The sequence below is a fragment of the Pecten maximus genome, chromosome 9, assembly GCF_902652985.1.
Source record: "Pecten maximus chromosome 9, xPecMax1.1, whole genome shotgun sequence".
NCBI classification, from domain to species: domain Eukaryota; kingdom Metazoa; phylum Mollusca; class Bivalvia; order Pectinida; family Pectinidae; genus Pecten; species Pecten maximus.
The window spans coordinates 4090544-4108013 of NC_047023.1; the positions used below are offsets into that span (position 1 = coordinate 4090544).

At 36.9% G+C, this 17470-nt stretch overlaps 1 protein-coding gene across 1 annotated transcript in view; it reads left to right on the forward strand.

Annotated features, from left to right (window-relative positions):
* Nucleotides 1-10917, forward strand: part of LOC117334736 (insulin-like peptide receptor) — a 92878-nt gene extending 81961 nt beyond the window's left edge. Inside the window, 1 exon segment of the mRNA XM_033894529.1 lies at nt 2-10917. Coding sequence (XP_033750420.1) covers nt 2-493 — 492 coding nt within the window. The 3' untranslated portion in view covers nt 494-10917.
* Nucleotides 10918-17470: the final 6553 nt, after the last annotated feature.

Sequence of the window (17470 nt, forward strand, 5' to 3'; positions counted from 1 at the left end):
CCCTGAACTTGACCCAGAATTCAAGGAAACATCATATTTCTTCAATGATGGTAAAGTGGACAGTATGGAATATGATGATGAATATGGAGACGATATGGGACAGGACGATTCCCATATGCCCTTCATTTCGGGGGAGGGAACAAGAGGGAGTGGTGCGTGTTTAAAGCATGTGGATGACATAAACTTCGTGGATCATACAGACTTACGATATTCAAGTTACTCACATAATGAGGTGGGGGCCAGCGAGCCATGTGACTGTATATTGTTAAAAGAGACCAAGGGGGGAGGGGTAGGTAGGGTGCAGTTTCATAATGACGACAACCACCAATTCAATGCGGGCTCCAACAGTGCAATAGACTCATCCAATGATGGAAGCAAAGAGAGCAGCAAGAGCTCAAATCATAGTTATAATCCCATAAACGGTATCAACATCCCGCCTAACTTAGCCAATGGACATGTGCCATTGCAAATGAGGACAACCACGTCGTGCTAGTACAGTGATGATTACCGTGGGTCCATTTTATATTGTAATATACATCATCATGCAGATCAACCTTCTCACCCTTTACACATACACAAAAGCATTCACACACACACACACACACACACAGCTACATGATATAGTGATCGTCATTTTCCCCCCACACAACAAAATCTTTAAAATAATTCAAATGATGTACCAAACACACAACAAGTGTATCGGAAATGTGTGGAAGAAAACTTGTATCAATTGTACGCGGGAAAGTTGTAAATACGACACACAGAATCTACATTGATGTTGTATGTTACGGATCTCGTGGTTCTGCCGGAGTCCCTCGTATCTTCGTCCTGCATTGTGTTGACTGATCTCTGCTGCCATTCAAGTCCAAAGGGAAATCTTGTGTGTCTGTGCATGTCAGTGTGTAAGTTGTGATGGCTCCACCCACCCTACCCCATTGGCTACCAATCATCGCTGGAAAGTCGAGGAATATCAGTTGTGATAAATAAAATAACGGTGTAATATCTAACACACCTCCTGCTTTTACAAATTTTAGTGTGAACATCAAAATCATGATTTGGTTTTGAAATGCAAACATGTTTTATATGTGTGTTACATTAAAAACAATCATGATTTGGTTTTGAAATGTAAACATGTTTTGTATATGTGTTACATATAACTGGATGTAATGTATAAATGTCACTCTGTACGGCAAAGAAATGAGGGCATCACTGGAATTCATGTCAGATTTTGTACTACATAAAAGCTTGCCACTTTTTTATCCCAAAAAATCTTGTACAATTTATTAAGAATGTGTCATTGGTTTTGGACATTTTATTCACATGACATGTATTATTTCAACTTGATGGAATCATTTCATTTTTTAACCAATTATTTTAGTCTATCTTGAATTTATTGAAGTGTTGAGGAAATTTATATTTTGTTAATTTTAGAAAGGAACAAAGTTGTTGAATGTTGTTCGATAAGGCAATGCTTTATGATACATCGGGAGTAATTTCTTGTAATTGCAGGTTTAGATTGAAGACAATCTATTTTTAGAATCTCATCCGGATTTATTTGTGGTTATCATTGACATTTAGCCGTTATAAAAATACAGATTATTTAGGTTTACAGTTCATGTAAACAATCAAAATCACAAAAAAACAACATCAGTCACATTTCATTTCAGTTTTATTTATTTTAGTATATACATGTGTATATATATTTTTAAAGAGATTTGCTATGAACTCTTTGTTTTAAAGTCATGACTTAACAGTTTGTTGATAAATGCTCTCATAGTTGTCTGCACTTGATATTTACTGCAAGTTTACATTTTGTCTCAGGAAGCCACGAAATACCGGTATGACACTATTTATATTCAACATCTACTACGGGCAAATTGATACGGGCAAAATGATGTTTTTGAAAGCTCTAAAATATTTTACTGGAGAACATTGGTGAATAATTGTATAAACTGTTAGGAAGATTGTAGGATTTATACCCCTCATAATCTCAGGGTGGCGTCAATATCATTAGAGATTAAAATTGTAGAACTTCAGCTTGTGTAAATCAGATTTATTTTAGATAAAGATATGCCAAAAATATTTTGCAATCAATTCTCGTGTAGCAGTGACAGCATATTTTAAAATCTCTGTTCTCGATTTCTGTACATGATTTGCCAAGGATATTTTGCAATCAGTTCTTGTGTAGCAGTGACAACATATTTTGAAATCTCTGTTCTCAATTTCTGTACATCAGTTAAATACCAAAGAAAGTTAAAACATTGACATCGATAATTTTCTGATATTTATTTTGGATATTAAACTTCTCTTCAAGTAATTTTCTTTATTCAACTTTTGATGTTTTAGAAAACTTTTCACAATGCAGAAGAAATTAATTGCCATTTGTTTCGGGGGAAATAAATATAATAAATTAACAAAAGGGAAAACAGCAAAAGCAATTAATCAGTATTCTGCTTTGTTGAAGCATGATGAGTGTGCGTTATTGGACAGAGCTGTTCCATTGCATAAATAAAGGCTTGCCTTATTGTTTAACTGTGTAACAGCTTGTTTTAATCTGATAAATAATTCTTTCACTGTATAAAATCTTAACTCTTTTACTGTAGAAAGCTTGTCTGTTTTACTTTCTCAAAGTTTATACTGTTTTAATGTACAGAAAAGTTTTTCTTACTGTTTAATTGAGAAATTTTATCTTTTTCCCAATATAAAAGGTTATCTGACGTTTTTAAAGCCTGTTTTCCTTTAGAGAAGCTTTCTTCATGTTTTACCTCGTGTCCTTATGTTAACCTGTATATGTAATATTCCCCTGTGGAAAACCTTTGGACTAAAATTATAGATTTAAAACACAGAGATCAGAGTATTACGTCGTATGTAAGGTTTCCTGTCGTTGTACAAAAGGTATATAAAACCCCATTGGTATGATATTAGACCATCCTCTATGACCTTTGTGCATGGTACATCCTGTGACCTTGGTACATCCTGTGACCTTGGTGCATGGCACATCCTGTGACCTTGGTACATGATATATCCTGTGACCTTGGTCCATGGTACATCCTGTGACCTTGATACATCATGTGATCTTGGTCCATGGCACATCCTGTGACCTTGGTACATCGTATATCCTGTGACCTTGGTACATGGTATATCCTGTGACCTTGGTACATCCTGTGACCTTGATACATCCTGTGACCTTGGTCCATGGCACATCCTCTGACCTTGGTACATGGTATATCCCGTGACCTTGGTACATCCTATGACCTTGGTTCATGGCACATCCTGTGACCTTGGTACATGGCACATCCTGTAACCTTGGTACATGGTACATCCCGTGACCTTTGTACATCCCATGACCTTGGTACATAGAGCTGTATATATACTTGTTGTACTATTTATCACATGTTAGGTTGAACTTGCCACCCCAAAAATAAGCGGTGTGTTTGTGTTTAAATATTGTACATACCATGTGGTTGATACAAGGATCATATTTTAGTGCTCCTCATGTTAAAACTCTCATTAGACAGAACTGCTGAGCCTATAATCACTGTATTCCATAAAACAGATAAGATCACAATACTCATTACTGAGAGAAGATTATTGCTGGTGAATGTGACAACTGATGTTTCTTAGTTTCTGAATGGGTTCATTTGGCCTGCTCTTAACATCTCATTCTGTCAACCACAGCGATACGGCCGAGGATTATAAGCCTACCGATTCGGACACCAACTGTTAATCTGTTGTTGTGAAAATACAAGTAGAGCCTGGGTATATTTCATACGGTCTTTCTCATACGACTGCCTAATTTTGCATGAGAGTACTAATGGAATGGCAAAGAGTCGCAAAAAAGTGGGGGAAATTTGATATGGTGTCTCCTGTTATCGGGATATACAGAAATTCCTTCGTCATGTACAAGTCTATTTGTGGGGCATGTTTAGTCCTCTCTGTCAGAGTATATATTTAACTGTATCCGCGGAGAGCAAGTGTTCCATACTGAAAATGGGTCATGTTCTCCAATTTTTGACGGAGTTGTTGCCCTTAGCTAATCATTTATTTTGAAATTTTGGTCTGAGATTGGGGACTAAGAACTGTACATTATTGAAAATAGGTACCGTAGTCAAAGGGTTAGTTTAAATTACTCAAATTTAAAAATGAAAAATATAATACCACTGATGCCATCTAGAGAATATATAGAAAATGACAAGCTCTTTATAATTAGTCTCAAGAGTTAAATGTGGTTTTCAGAGAGTATTTTTGTTAATTCCTGGGTTGAAGCTAAAACAGAACATAAGGAACAATGATAGGGATAATTAGGCGCTGATGCTGATTAAATTCACACGTTACATAATGACTTACTTGTTCCTCCAAATAGACAATGTCAAGTAAAGGACTAAAAAACAATTAATACACTCTAATAACAAACAAAATACACTATTCAGTAGATTTAGGGATAGCTAAACTGTCATAGTACATTTGTATTCATTTTTATAAGCCAAAACATAAAAACTGTTGGTAGTTATACAGGAATTGATACTGATATTTTGAGGGATTATTTGAAAAGAAAAGTTTTCCCTCCTTGATGAAAAATCAACTTAAATGCACAAAGCAATGCAATTCATCTTCTCATGCTCATGCTTTCTTGTTGTAGTAATCATCGGGCACAAGTTCTATCAGTTGGGAGGATGGAGTGAGAGATGTTTGGAGGGTGACTGAATCACTTGGTTGTAATTTTTGTGTGTATGAGGATGTAGTTTTCATTTATTGGTATCAGGACAACAATTTATGGTAAAGATGTAGAGGTCTTAAATGGAACTGGGAATTAACATATTCTATTATGACCAAATCACTTAAAACTAGGATTACATCAACATTTCAGCTTTTTTTTTTTTTTTTTTTACAAAAAATATTTGTTGTCCAAAGGGAGATAATTCAATAGTTGTATATTGAAACAAGAATTTCTTCTCTAAAAGTTGAATTTTTACAAACCTATTCTATGTTAATGTAAAGTTATCCATCTTGAATGTCTGTTTCTCCTTGAGATTCCCTATTATGGAGTGGATGGAGTGTGATGTATCCAGCTAGATGGAATCTTTGTGGCATGAATGATGTTTGCTTGAACTTGAGTGGTTCATTGTATTTTCCATCTGACATAACTATTATATAAACAGGTTCTATTTTAAAGGTCAAAAGTATCGGACCAATTTCAACACAAGTCACAAGAAAAACAAAATCATTCAAACTGGAAATGGGGAGATAGGATGAAAATTATGCTAAAAATTTCAGTTGTATTGCACTTAGGTATGTAGGTTTTAAAATGATATATGTACAAATTAATCTTACTACCTGATCAGAAAACTACCTCAGATGGATCTGTTGTTTCACCAAATGACATTTGAATTTTATTTTGACATGCTGTAGATTTAGAATATGGAAGGCCTTATAAGGGGAAAGTAAATTTCTACATCAAAATGTTGATTCCCATGTAAAAACATCATCCCATTTATCAAAAGGATTTTGGACATATTCGGAATTAAAAATAAATTCATATCTCATCTACATTGTGGTTGACTATGTCATCAATCTGTTGAAAATCGGGAGATGAATTTGAATCAAAATGATCAGCATATTATTAATGTTTTGAAAATATATGATTGATACCTACATTTATTTCAGATAAAGATTAATTCCTATGAACACAATATAACCCGAAAGTTCCCATATCCAATGAATTAGCTTGCTGTCTAGTAAGCTAGACCTTAGGATGTTGTTATGTTATGGCTGTGATAGGGTTGTCAGTTAAGTACATTTAAGAGTTTATGAAAGGCAAGTTTGTTGATTGTTGATTGTTTTATATTTTCTTCATTTTAGGTTTTATCGAAAATAACTGCAGGATTTTTTGTTTAAATCTGAATTTCCTGTGTGCAGTTTTCTCCTCCCGTGTTGTTATTTTCTGTTAATTTTTATTTTTTTTTTCCCCTCCTTGAGTTTCCTGTTGTATCCAAATCACAATGGTATTTTGTCTGAACGGTTGTGTTTATATCAAGATGCTTGCTGTTGGAGTTAAAAAAAAGTTTTCTAACTTTTTTCTTTCTTTACTACTTTGTATTGTTGAATCTGTAAAAAGAAATATAAAAATAGTTGTTACTTTTAACTTATAATACCTCATTCAGATTATCATAGTAGTTTATTTCCCCTGACAGATTGTCGTCAATATATGTATGCTTCAAAAACACGGATATTTTTACCGAAATTTGTTTAGTCTTTTATAATTGCATAATTTGTAATTAATTTGTTGAACTTCTCAGTGATTTAAACAGGTTTTTTTTTAGTTTTTTCCCCTAGTTTTTAAGAAATATCAGTTTAAAGTAGTAGTAGATGAATTTAAAGACACAAACTGATTAACTTCATCAAGCGTGGTACAGGTGACATACCTCCTTTTGTAAATATATATACAAATGTACTACCTAATTAGATACACCTTTATAAACGAGTATAACGATTTTATTTAAAACTATTTTTTAAATAGCCTTAGTAGTATAACTCTCTGATGAAAATATAGGTAGATTTTGTATGTGCTGTAATGTGCATCAAAAAGTATAACTGAAAAAAGGAAGGTATTTTATTTTTTGTGCATCATTTTGTAAAATGTCATCTACCTCTTTATTTCAGTTTGTCGTTGTTTTTATAGTAAATTAGCATTAATTTGAACTACATTGTGTCTGTTAAGCTAATTACTGTGCTTTTAAGAAACCAAGGTATTTTTCAGGTTGCAAAATTATAAGCAATCATCATTCATGCATCTTATTTAACAAATTTTCTCATTATATTTCAGTTTATATTTTTTAGATCTTGAAAGAAACATTAAAAACAGTCTTTACTACTACTAGATATGAGTGTCAAAGATGATACTGAAATTGATGTACAATATTAGTATGTAATCTAAAACTGGTTAATGACAGACTTCATTTTCATTATATACAGTATACCCATGTTTGAAAACCAAAGAATTCAAATAATTTCCTGTTTAAACGAGAATTAGTGTTTGACCAAGTATTCGGAGGTCATTTTCATTTCTAGGGTAAAGTCTGATAATTTAATCCACAAATGTTTAATCTACCACCCTCTCATTGTCGAGTCATATAATGACCCCATTCTGGAGTTTGTGTAGTGTTCAACAAATAACACTTTCAAATGAACAACCAGATCGAGGGTCACCAATCTGCAAAACATTATTTCAAAGTTGTTCTGAAGTTCTCAAATTTTACAGATCACATTTTGCTTGAGGCCTTACTGGTTGCAGTTTAATTTCAGGGAAAGGCAAGTTTTACCATTGTATTAAACTAACACTTACATGTTTTTAGACAAGTTATCATTTCAGAGGAAAATGTTGACATTACTTATCATTGTGTCTTTTTAAAAAAATTTTTTTTAATTTAGCGAATTTGTTTTTGAAATTGGTCATTGTTTTGCGTGAATGAGTAAATAGGATCCTTCGGTTGTTGTTTGCGTGGCGTCGTTTGCGTGTACGAGAGCTCGATGTTTGTATGATAATTTCCCTGTTGGACTTGTTATACGTCATTCATTATTCAAATCATATTTAATATCAGGATAATATGTTTCTTCCTAGTGTTGGAGGGGAAAAAACAAGGTGTATTTATTTATAGGCTGTTTTCTGCTCGGTTCATTTTGATAAATTCCAGTTTTAAAAATAGATTATGTAGTTGCTGGAATGTGTCAACTGGAATTGACAATAAAACAGGAGTGTATTGTGTATATAGTATATCAAATCTTATATATCGACTTATCTCACCAGATCGTGGTGTGGCCAGCTAAAATCATACATTTGTGCTCAATGTTGCATTATTCATGTTACTTTAAAAACACCATTCTTCCAGCACATGCTCTCACTAATTTTTCAGTAATTTTGTGAACTTTCTACAACATGGTCACCTATCAATAAAATCAGAAATACAGGAAAGTTTTATGCTTTATCGAATTGCATATTCAACCTTTTAAACAATACAGTCGGCACTGATTCTAGAAAAAAAAAATTTGAACTGATGCTCAACTTAAATACACCTTATTTATACAGATACAGTATTCTAGCATAGTCTAGCATAGATTACAGTGATTTTAAATCTATAGATCTCTTCTCAATTTTCAAAATCACTGCTGGCAGTGATATATAGCATTCTTTCATTATTATTTTTTTTAATTTTTTGTTTCCGAGAAACAAGCAGAATTTGGATTTGTTACTCGAGCTTTCCCACATTTAATGACTGTTAATAATATTAAAAAATTAAAAATTAATGTTCTTAAAATTCTCCAAAAGTTAATTGGCAACATCTACCTGAAAGAAAAACATCCACCTTTGTTTTGGTAAATGTGGTACATATGTATAGTACTGGATATGATCGCAGAGTACAAATGTTGAAACAATGGTTAACACCCTTGGTTTGGAAAAATGAATCCTTCTTAATCTTCTCATTACATTCATAGATATGTTAACCGTTTTATTGTAGCTTTTCTGGCTGTTAAAAAAAGAGAGCAAAGTTAATTAGGATACAAAAAAAGAGAGCAAAGTTAATAAGGATACAAAAAAAGAGAGCAAAGTTAATTAGGATACAAAAAAAGAGAGCAAAGTTAATTAGGATACAAAAAAAGAGAGCAAAGTTAATTAGGATACAAAAAAAGAGAGCAAAGTTAATTAGGATACAAAAAAAGAGAGCAAAGTTAATTAGGATACAAAAAAAGAGAGCAAAGTTAATTAGGATACAATGTCATTGTTGAACTATATCAACACATTTCCTTTTACTCTGTGCTGCATCATTTAGAGCTGGTTTTAATTTGATACATTGTCTGTTTGTGGTAAAACATCTGCTGGTCTTTGTGGCTGTTAATTTTAACATTTGCATTGACAGTTAAAATCAGGTGCCAGTTTCATCAATATTTCTTATCTTACAGAAATTTCTTCGCCTTAAACTTTGGCATAGGAAAGTATTACAGAATTAAAGGAAAAGGGTTCCTTAAGATTTTCTCCTTAAATCTTGTAATGCTCTTCTATGAGAAATTTTAAGATAAGGAAATTTGGTGAAACCCTGGGCCAGGTGATTGAAGTTCACAAGCAACTCAGTTCCATACATTTTAAAACAAATTATTTTGATAATAAATGGTTGAGAAATTGTTTAAAAAGGGTTCAAACTTTTCAGTCAGTATGAGATTTTATGTTATATTTTAGATAAGTCAGACAATTGACTTGGATCTTAGTTCTTTCATTTACGATGTTTAATCTGAAGTGTGTCTCCGGTGAAATATCAACTTGTGGTATTGAATAAGACATTGTTTTGTTACTATTTATTGCTACCGAATCAAAGAGTGAATGAATGATGTGTGTGCAACATGACAATCCAAAACCCCTCTGTGTTGTAGTATTGGTTTGGTCCAAATGATTATGCATTATTTGTTCAATGTGGCATATTGGTCTCTACCAATATTACGAGACTAAGTAGGGGTCTTTGGTGAGAAAATGTCACCTCTTAAGTATGCATGTTGGAAAAGAGCTGAAGTTATCAAGGATTGAGTCTTATTCAGTTTTCTTGCCCTTAGTAGGTCATGAATTGTCATCCATGCTTTCATCTTCATTATTTTCATCATCATTTTCATCTGTGAATAGTCATTAATCAAAAATGGAATTTTTAATGCTGCCTTGGAGAAAACATTGTAGCAAAGCAACTCTGTCAAATACTGTAGCATACCAATATGTGATACACCCTGCCAACCCAACACTTGTAGGAACACAAAAGGTAGATTACAACTGAAGGGCTGGTAGGGTGTTATAATGATGTACAATGATGGTACACCCGAATTCTTTGATATATACATACATATAAATATATATACATACGTGTGTGCGTGCGTGTGTGTGAATTTCTCTCTTTATTTTTTGTTTTTCATTTATTTATTGATTCTGCGTCTTGTACATAGAAAGCCTGCTCATCATGTGCAAGTAGGATACAACTATATTAGTTTAATCAATAAATGGAGCGGGAGAAGAAAAAGTCAAGATTAGAAGGAAAATATTTAAATACTTGTATGATACTGCAAACCACTGAATTTTACTACTTAATGCTAGTCTTACAGTTTAAGTGAGGCTGTTGGTATTGTGTCTTAATCAAGATGTGAGTAGTACGAGACATTGTCTTTGGTTTACAGTATACACACCAGTCCGTAGTGGTAATCTGTAATTATATATAATTGTATCAATATATTTTATATGAGGTCTAAATACAGGACCCTTTTACCCCTAGGCTGTTCCTTGTCCATACCCTTTATAAGGGGTAGCATTCAGTAGGTTGAAGGTCACATTAGGGGTCAAAGGGTCAATTTTGTTGACTAGTTAATTACTATTTTGATGAAGTATTACACAAATGGCGTTAATACAACACTGTAACATGATTGGTCAGTTACAGAGGGAATTACAACACTGTAACACGATTGGTCAGTTACAGAGAAAATTACAACACTGTAACCCGATTGGTCAGTTACAGAGGGAATTACAACACTGTAACCCGATTGGTCAGTTACAGAGAAAATTACAACACTGTAACACGATTGGTCAGTTACAGAGGGAATTACAACACTGTAACACGATTGGTCAGTTACAGAGGGAATCACAACACTGTAACACGATTGGTCAGTTACAGAGGGGATGGGGGATAAGTTTACAGGAGAAACATTATTATCGGGTTATATGTGACTTTGTTATGCTACTCAGAAGGTTTGTAAATATGTCCAGTGTACAGATACATCTCATTGTTGTCATTGTTTTGGCTGTAACAGATTTGCTGTATATGAAAGCCACCATTTTGTAGCTGTTGCCTACCAAACCAAAGTAAAATGAAAAAAATAAATGTAAATATGAATGAACATCTGTTTAAAGTTATCTGTACTGACTCAGACAGTATATACGGTGATTAGACCTCTACTGGAGATCTGTACTGACCCAGACAGTATATACGGCCATCAGACCTCTACTGGAGATCTGTACTGACTCTGACAGTATATACGGCCATCAGACCTCTACTGGAGATCTGTACTGACTCTGACAGTATATACGGCCATCACACCTCTACTGGAGATCTGTACTGACTCTGACAGTATATACGGCCATCAGACCTCTACTGGAGATCTGTACTGACTCTGACAGTATATACGGCCATCAGACCTCTACTGGAGATCTGTACTGACTTTGACAGTATATACGGTGATCAGACCTCTACTGGAGATCTGTACTGACTCTTGACAGTATATACGGCCACCAGACCTCTACTGGAGATCTGTACTGACTCTGACAGTATATACGGCCATCAGACCTCTACTGGAGATCTGTACTGACCCAGACAGTATATACGGCCATCACACCTCTACTGGAGATCTGTACTGACCAAGACAGTATATACGGCCATCGGACCTCTACTGGAGATCTGTACTGACTCGGACAGTATATACGGCCATCAGACCTCTACTGGAGATCTCTACTGACTCAGACATTATATACGGCCATCAGACCTCTACTGGAGATCTGTACTGACTTTGACAGTATATACGGTGATCAGACCTCTACTGGAGATCTGTACTGACTCTGACAGTATATACGGCCACCAGACCTCTACTGGAGACCTGTACTGACTCTGACAGTATATACGGTGATTAGACCTTTACTGGAGATCTGTACTGACCCAGACAGTATATACGGCCATCAGACCTCTACTGGAGATCTGTACTGACTCTGACAGTATATACGGTGATCAGACCTCTACTGGAGATCTGTACTGACTCTGACAGTATATACGGCCATCAGACCTCTACTGGAGATCTGTACTGACCCAGACAGTATGTACAGCCATCAGACCTCTACTGGAGATCTGTACTGACTCTGACAGTATATACGGCCATCAGACCTCTACTGGAGATCTGTACTGACTTTGACAGTATATACGGCCATCAGACCTCTACTGGATATCTGTACTGACCCAGACAGTATATACGGCCATCACACCTCTACTGGAGATCTGTACTGACCAAGACAGTATATACGGCCATCGGACCTCTACTGGAGATCTGTACTGACTCGGACATTATATACGGCCATCAGACCTCTACTGGAGATCTGTACTGACTCTGACAGTATATACGGCCATCACACCTCTACTGGACATCTGTACTGACCCAGACAGTATATACGGCCATCACACCTCTACTGGACATCTGTACTGACTCTGACAGTATATACGGTGATCAGACCTCTACTGGAGATCTGTACTGACTCAGACAGTATATACGGTTATCAGACCTCTACTGGAGATCTGTACTGACTCTGACAGTATATACGGCCACCAGACCTCTACTGGAGATCTGTACTGACTCTGACAGTATATACGGCCATCAGACCTCTACTGGAGATCTGTACTGACTCTGACAGTATATACGGCCATCACACCTCTACTGGAGATCTGTACTGACTCTGACAGTATATACGGCCACCAGACCTCTACTGGAGATCTGTACTGACTCTGACAGTATATACGGCCATCAGACCTCTACTGGAGATCTGTACTGACTCTGACAGTATATACGGCCATCAGACCTCTACTGGAGATCTGTACTGACTCGGACAGTATATACGGTGATCAGACCTCTACTGGAGATCTGTACTGACTCTGACAGTATATACGGCCACCAGACCTCTACTGGAGATCTGTACTGACTCTGACAGTATATACGGCCATCAGACCTCTACTGGAGATCTGTACTGACCCAGACAGTATATACGGCCATCACACCTCTACTGGAGATCTGTACTGACCAAGACAGTATATACGGCCATCGGACCTCTACTGGAGATCTGTACTGACTCTGACAGTATATACGGCCATCAGACCTCTACTGGAGATCTGTACTGACTCAGACATTATATACGGCCATCAGACCTCTACTGGAGATCTGTACTGACTTTGACAGTATATACGGTGATCAGACCTCTACTGGAGATCTGTACTGACTCTGACAGTATATACGGCCACCAGACCTCTACTGGAGACCTGTACTGACTCTGACAGTATATACGGTGATTAGACCTTTACTGGAGATCTGTACTGACCCAGACAGTATATACGGCCATCAGACCTCTACTGGAGATCTGTACTGACTCTGACAGTATATACGGCCATCAGACCTCTACTGGAGATCTGTACTGACCCAGACAGTATATACAGCCATCAGACCTCTACTGGAGATCTGTACTGACTCTGACAGTATATACGGCCATCAGACCTCTACTGGAGATCTGTACTGACTTTGACAGTATATACGGCCATCAGACCTCTACTGGATATCTGTACTGACCCAGACAGTATATACGGCCATCACCCCTCTACTGGAGATATGTACTGACCAAGACAGTATATACGGCCATCGGACCTCTACTGGAGATCTGTACTGACTCGGACAGTATATACGGCCATCAGACCTCTACTGGAGATCTGTACTGACTCTGACAGTATATACGGTGATCAGACCTCTACTGGAGATCTGTACTGACTTTGACAGTATATACGGTGATCAGACCTCTACTGGAGATCTGTACTGACTCTGACAGTATATACGGCCACAAGACCTCTACTGGAGATCTGTACTGACTCTGACAGTATATACGGCCATCAGACCTCTACTGGAGATCTGTACTGACCAAGACAGTATATACGGCCATCAGACCTCTACTGGAGATATGTACTGACCAAGACAGTATATACGGCCATCAGACCTCTACTGGAGATCTGTACTGACTCTGACAGTATATACGGCCATCAGACCTCTACTGGAGATCTGTACTGACTCTGACAGTATATACGGCCATCAGACCTCTACTGGAGATCTGTACTGACCCAGACAGTATATACGGCCATCAGACCTCTACTGGAGATCTGTACTGACCAAGACAGTATATACGGCCATCAGACCTCTACTGGAGATCTGTACTGACCCAGACAGTATATACGGCCATCACACCTCTACTGGAGATCTGTACTGACTCTGACAGTATATACGGCCATCGGACCTCTACTGGAGATCTGTACTGACTCGGACATTATATACGGCCATCAGACCTCTACTGGAGATCTGTACTGACTCTGACAGTATATACGGCCATCACACCTCTACTGGACATCTGTACTGACCCAGACAGTATATACGGCCATCACACCTCTACTGGACATCTGTACTGACTCTGACAGTATATACGGTGATCAGACCTCTACTGGAGATCCGTACTGACTCAGACAGTATATACGGTGATCAGACCTCTACTGGAGATCTGTACTGACTCTGACAGTATATACGGCCATCAGACCTCTACTGGAGATCTGTACTGACTTTGACAGTATATACGGTGATTAGACCTCTACTGGAGATCTGTACTGACTCTGACAGTATATACGGCCACCAGACCTCTACTGGAGATCTGTACTGACTCTGACAGTATATACGGCCATCAGACCTCTACTGGAGATATGTACTGACTCTGACAGTATATACGGCCATCAGACCTCTACTGGAGATCTGTACTGACCCAGACAGTATATACGGCCATCGGACCTCTACTGGAGATCTGTACTGACTCTGACAGTATATACGGCCATCAGACCTCTACTGGAGATCTGTACTGACTCTGACAGTATATACGGCCATCAGACCTCTACTGGAGACCTGTACTGACTCTGACAGTATATACGGCCATCACACCTCTACTGGAGATCTGTACTGACTTTGACAGTATATACGGCCATCAGACCTCTACTGGAGATCTGTACTGACCCAGACAGTATATACGGCCATCAGACCTCTACTGGAGATCTGTACTGACTCTGACAGTATATACGGCCATTAGACCTCTACTGGAGATCTGTACTGACTTTGACAGTATATACGGCGATCAGACCTCTAAAGGAGAACCAAGGCATTGCACCTGTTCTGGCTTAACCCATAACGGTTCTAAAGCCAGGGAGTGTTGAAGCATCTGATCCCCAGGAACTGGTTGGTTGAAACCAGGCCAGTAACATGGTTAGCAGTGTTATTTATTTGCCCACCACCACAAAATGGCAGACTTTTCGAATATTTCATCCCTGTTCCTGTCATTCATCCAATATCTAAACAATTCTCATCATCAATAATACCCAGAAAGCATTGAGGATATGTCTCAAATACACCAGGTTCACTTGGAATTGTTTTGCAACCTCATTTTTGAGACTGATCAGAAAAAAATATGGCAGAGCCAAACATCTTGGACTTTTAGACCCCTTTAGTGAGATGGTGGGCTGTTCAAATTCCCTTTAACCAGAAAAAGGTTTTACACATTTTAAGTGTAGATCCAAAATATACCAAATCCATGATGGTTGTCCAACAGCCATTTTGCTATATCAGTCAGTCTGAAAATCGAACATGCATGAAATTTCAGAAGGACCCTCGCAACCAAGTGCAATCTACAATTGGATGATGGTGGGCTTAAAAGATGTTGACACCAAAATTTGGTTGAATGCTCAATAATTTGGAAGATACTACGTTTTTAATTGCCCATGTCCAGACCACAGGCGCTTGCATAGAAAATATTACTTTCATTTTTTTTTTGATATGACAGTGGTATGTGTAATCTGTTCAGCTCACGGTTGGCAACTCCGCCACGAGCGAAACGGCAGAAGGTTGGCAACTCCGCCACGAGCGAAACGGCAGACCACCACACTTCAATCGACTAAAAAAAGCTTTTATTCAAACTGACACGGTGCACACTATATGCCACCGTCATCAGGAAACATTCATCTTTAACCTACCGTGTCACTCAATACGAATTGTTACATCCAAAACACAATAATCCGTGAAAACATCGCCGAATTCCTCGTTCAGAACGCCATTTTTCAAACGGCTCCCTCAGCCTGTCCAGATTCTTCATTTACATACGGGGTTGAAAGGTCATGCGATTATATAATCGTCAGTCGTCGGGTGCACTTTTGGGGGTCATCTCCGCATGCATTTTGTCCGGAAAACGCTTCGACTCGCTGAAGAGTTTCGTCTAATTTACGATTATTTGAAAAGTTTCGTCAATGAATGATGTATAATCATAAATTATTTATCATTTTGAACGTGAGAGTACCATGCATCGTATATGACAGTACACAGGAAAAGCAAACGAAGTCAAGAATGCCTATTCTGCAATCACATTCACGTAGTAGGCCTAGACTTTTTATACTTGAAAATTAAAAAAAAAAAAAAAAAAAATGGGAAATGGATTCGCATACTTTTGTCACAAAGGTAGAACAAAATGCTTATTTATAGATTTACTTTTGTCAGTTTACTGAAATCTGAACGAACAAAAAGAAAAGTGAAGCACGAATAAGACTGTCATCAGGTTACTGGAACGTATACATGTGTACCAACATTACTTACTTCAGACCTGTTCATTTCTTTCTACACATTTTACAAATATCATGTCGTCGTCAAATACGAAGATCATACTTCAGACCTGCCAAACGATTTGTACGTTGTGATCGATGATCCATCTTCAATTCATTTTCATTTCTAACAATGTTAGATTTAATGTTTGCCAGAAATTCTTCGAGTTCAATCAAAATTCTGTGAGTACATACAAGACTCGGGACTTACCTATATATCTATCACTGTATGTTTATCGAAATATTGAGGAGTTTCATTTTATTTTAAACCCCTTTTTATTCAAATTTTCGAAACAGTATTACTTACTTACTTGATTTCGATTTTAATAAACTTGTTAACATTTGTTCGCTTAGTGTCAACAATCAGGGGCGGACACAGGATTTTCAATTAGGGGGCTTTAAATCCGCCAGTGACAATGTCAAAGAGTTTAACGTATTGTAAAGTATTCTTCGTAATACTGATTATCTATGTAATTCCACTTTACATCGCATATATAATATTTAAGTTATTGATGAATTATCTGATTAATTGAGTGTGTAAACATCCAACGCTACTATAATAATGATGATCAAACTGGCTGAAGGGCTTACAGAATAAAGAAACTGAATTTAAATGAGAAAGAAAAGAGAATACTTCAGGGGTAGTAGTAGTTATTTTGTGTCAACGCCAGAATTTTATAGTATTAAGGGCTAACGCCAGAACACCCAGAATAACCTCTTATTCTTACCGATATTGTGTGTGGTCTATATATTTTTAACTAGTCATGTAGTGGTCCATTTTTTTTTCTAATTGAAGATAGGCATAACCCTAAATAGATGGCAAGTTCAATAAAAACAAAATATAAAACAACTATCAGCTATTACCCCATCCAAATTTTACAAAAAAAATTCAACTGATACTGCTAGTTCATGGTATACGTATAATGCCCCGGTCCTGTCTTGAACAAGTTATTGAGCACCGTTATATGCAATCTTTC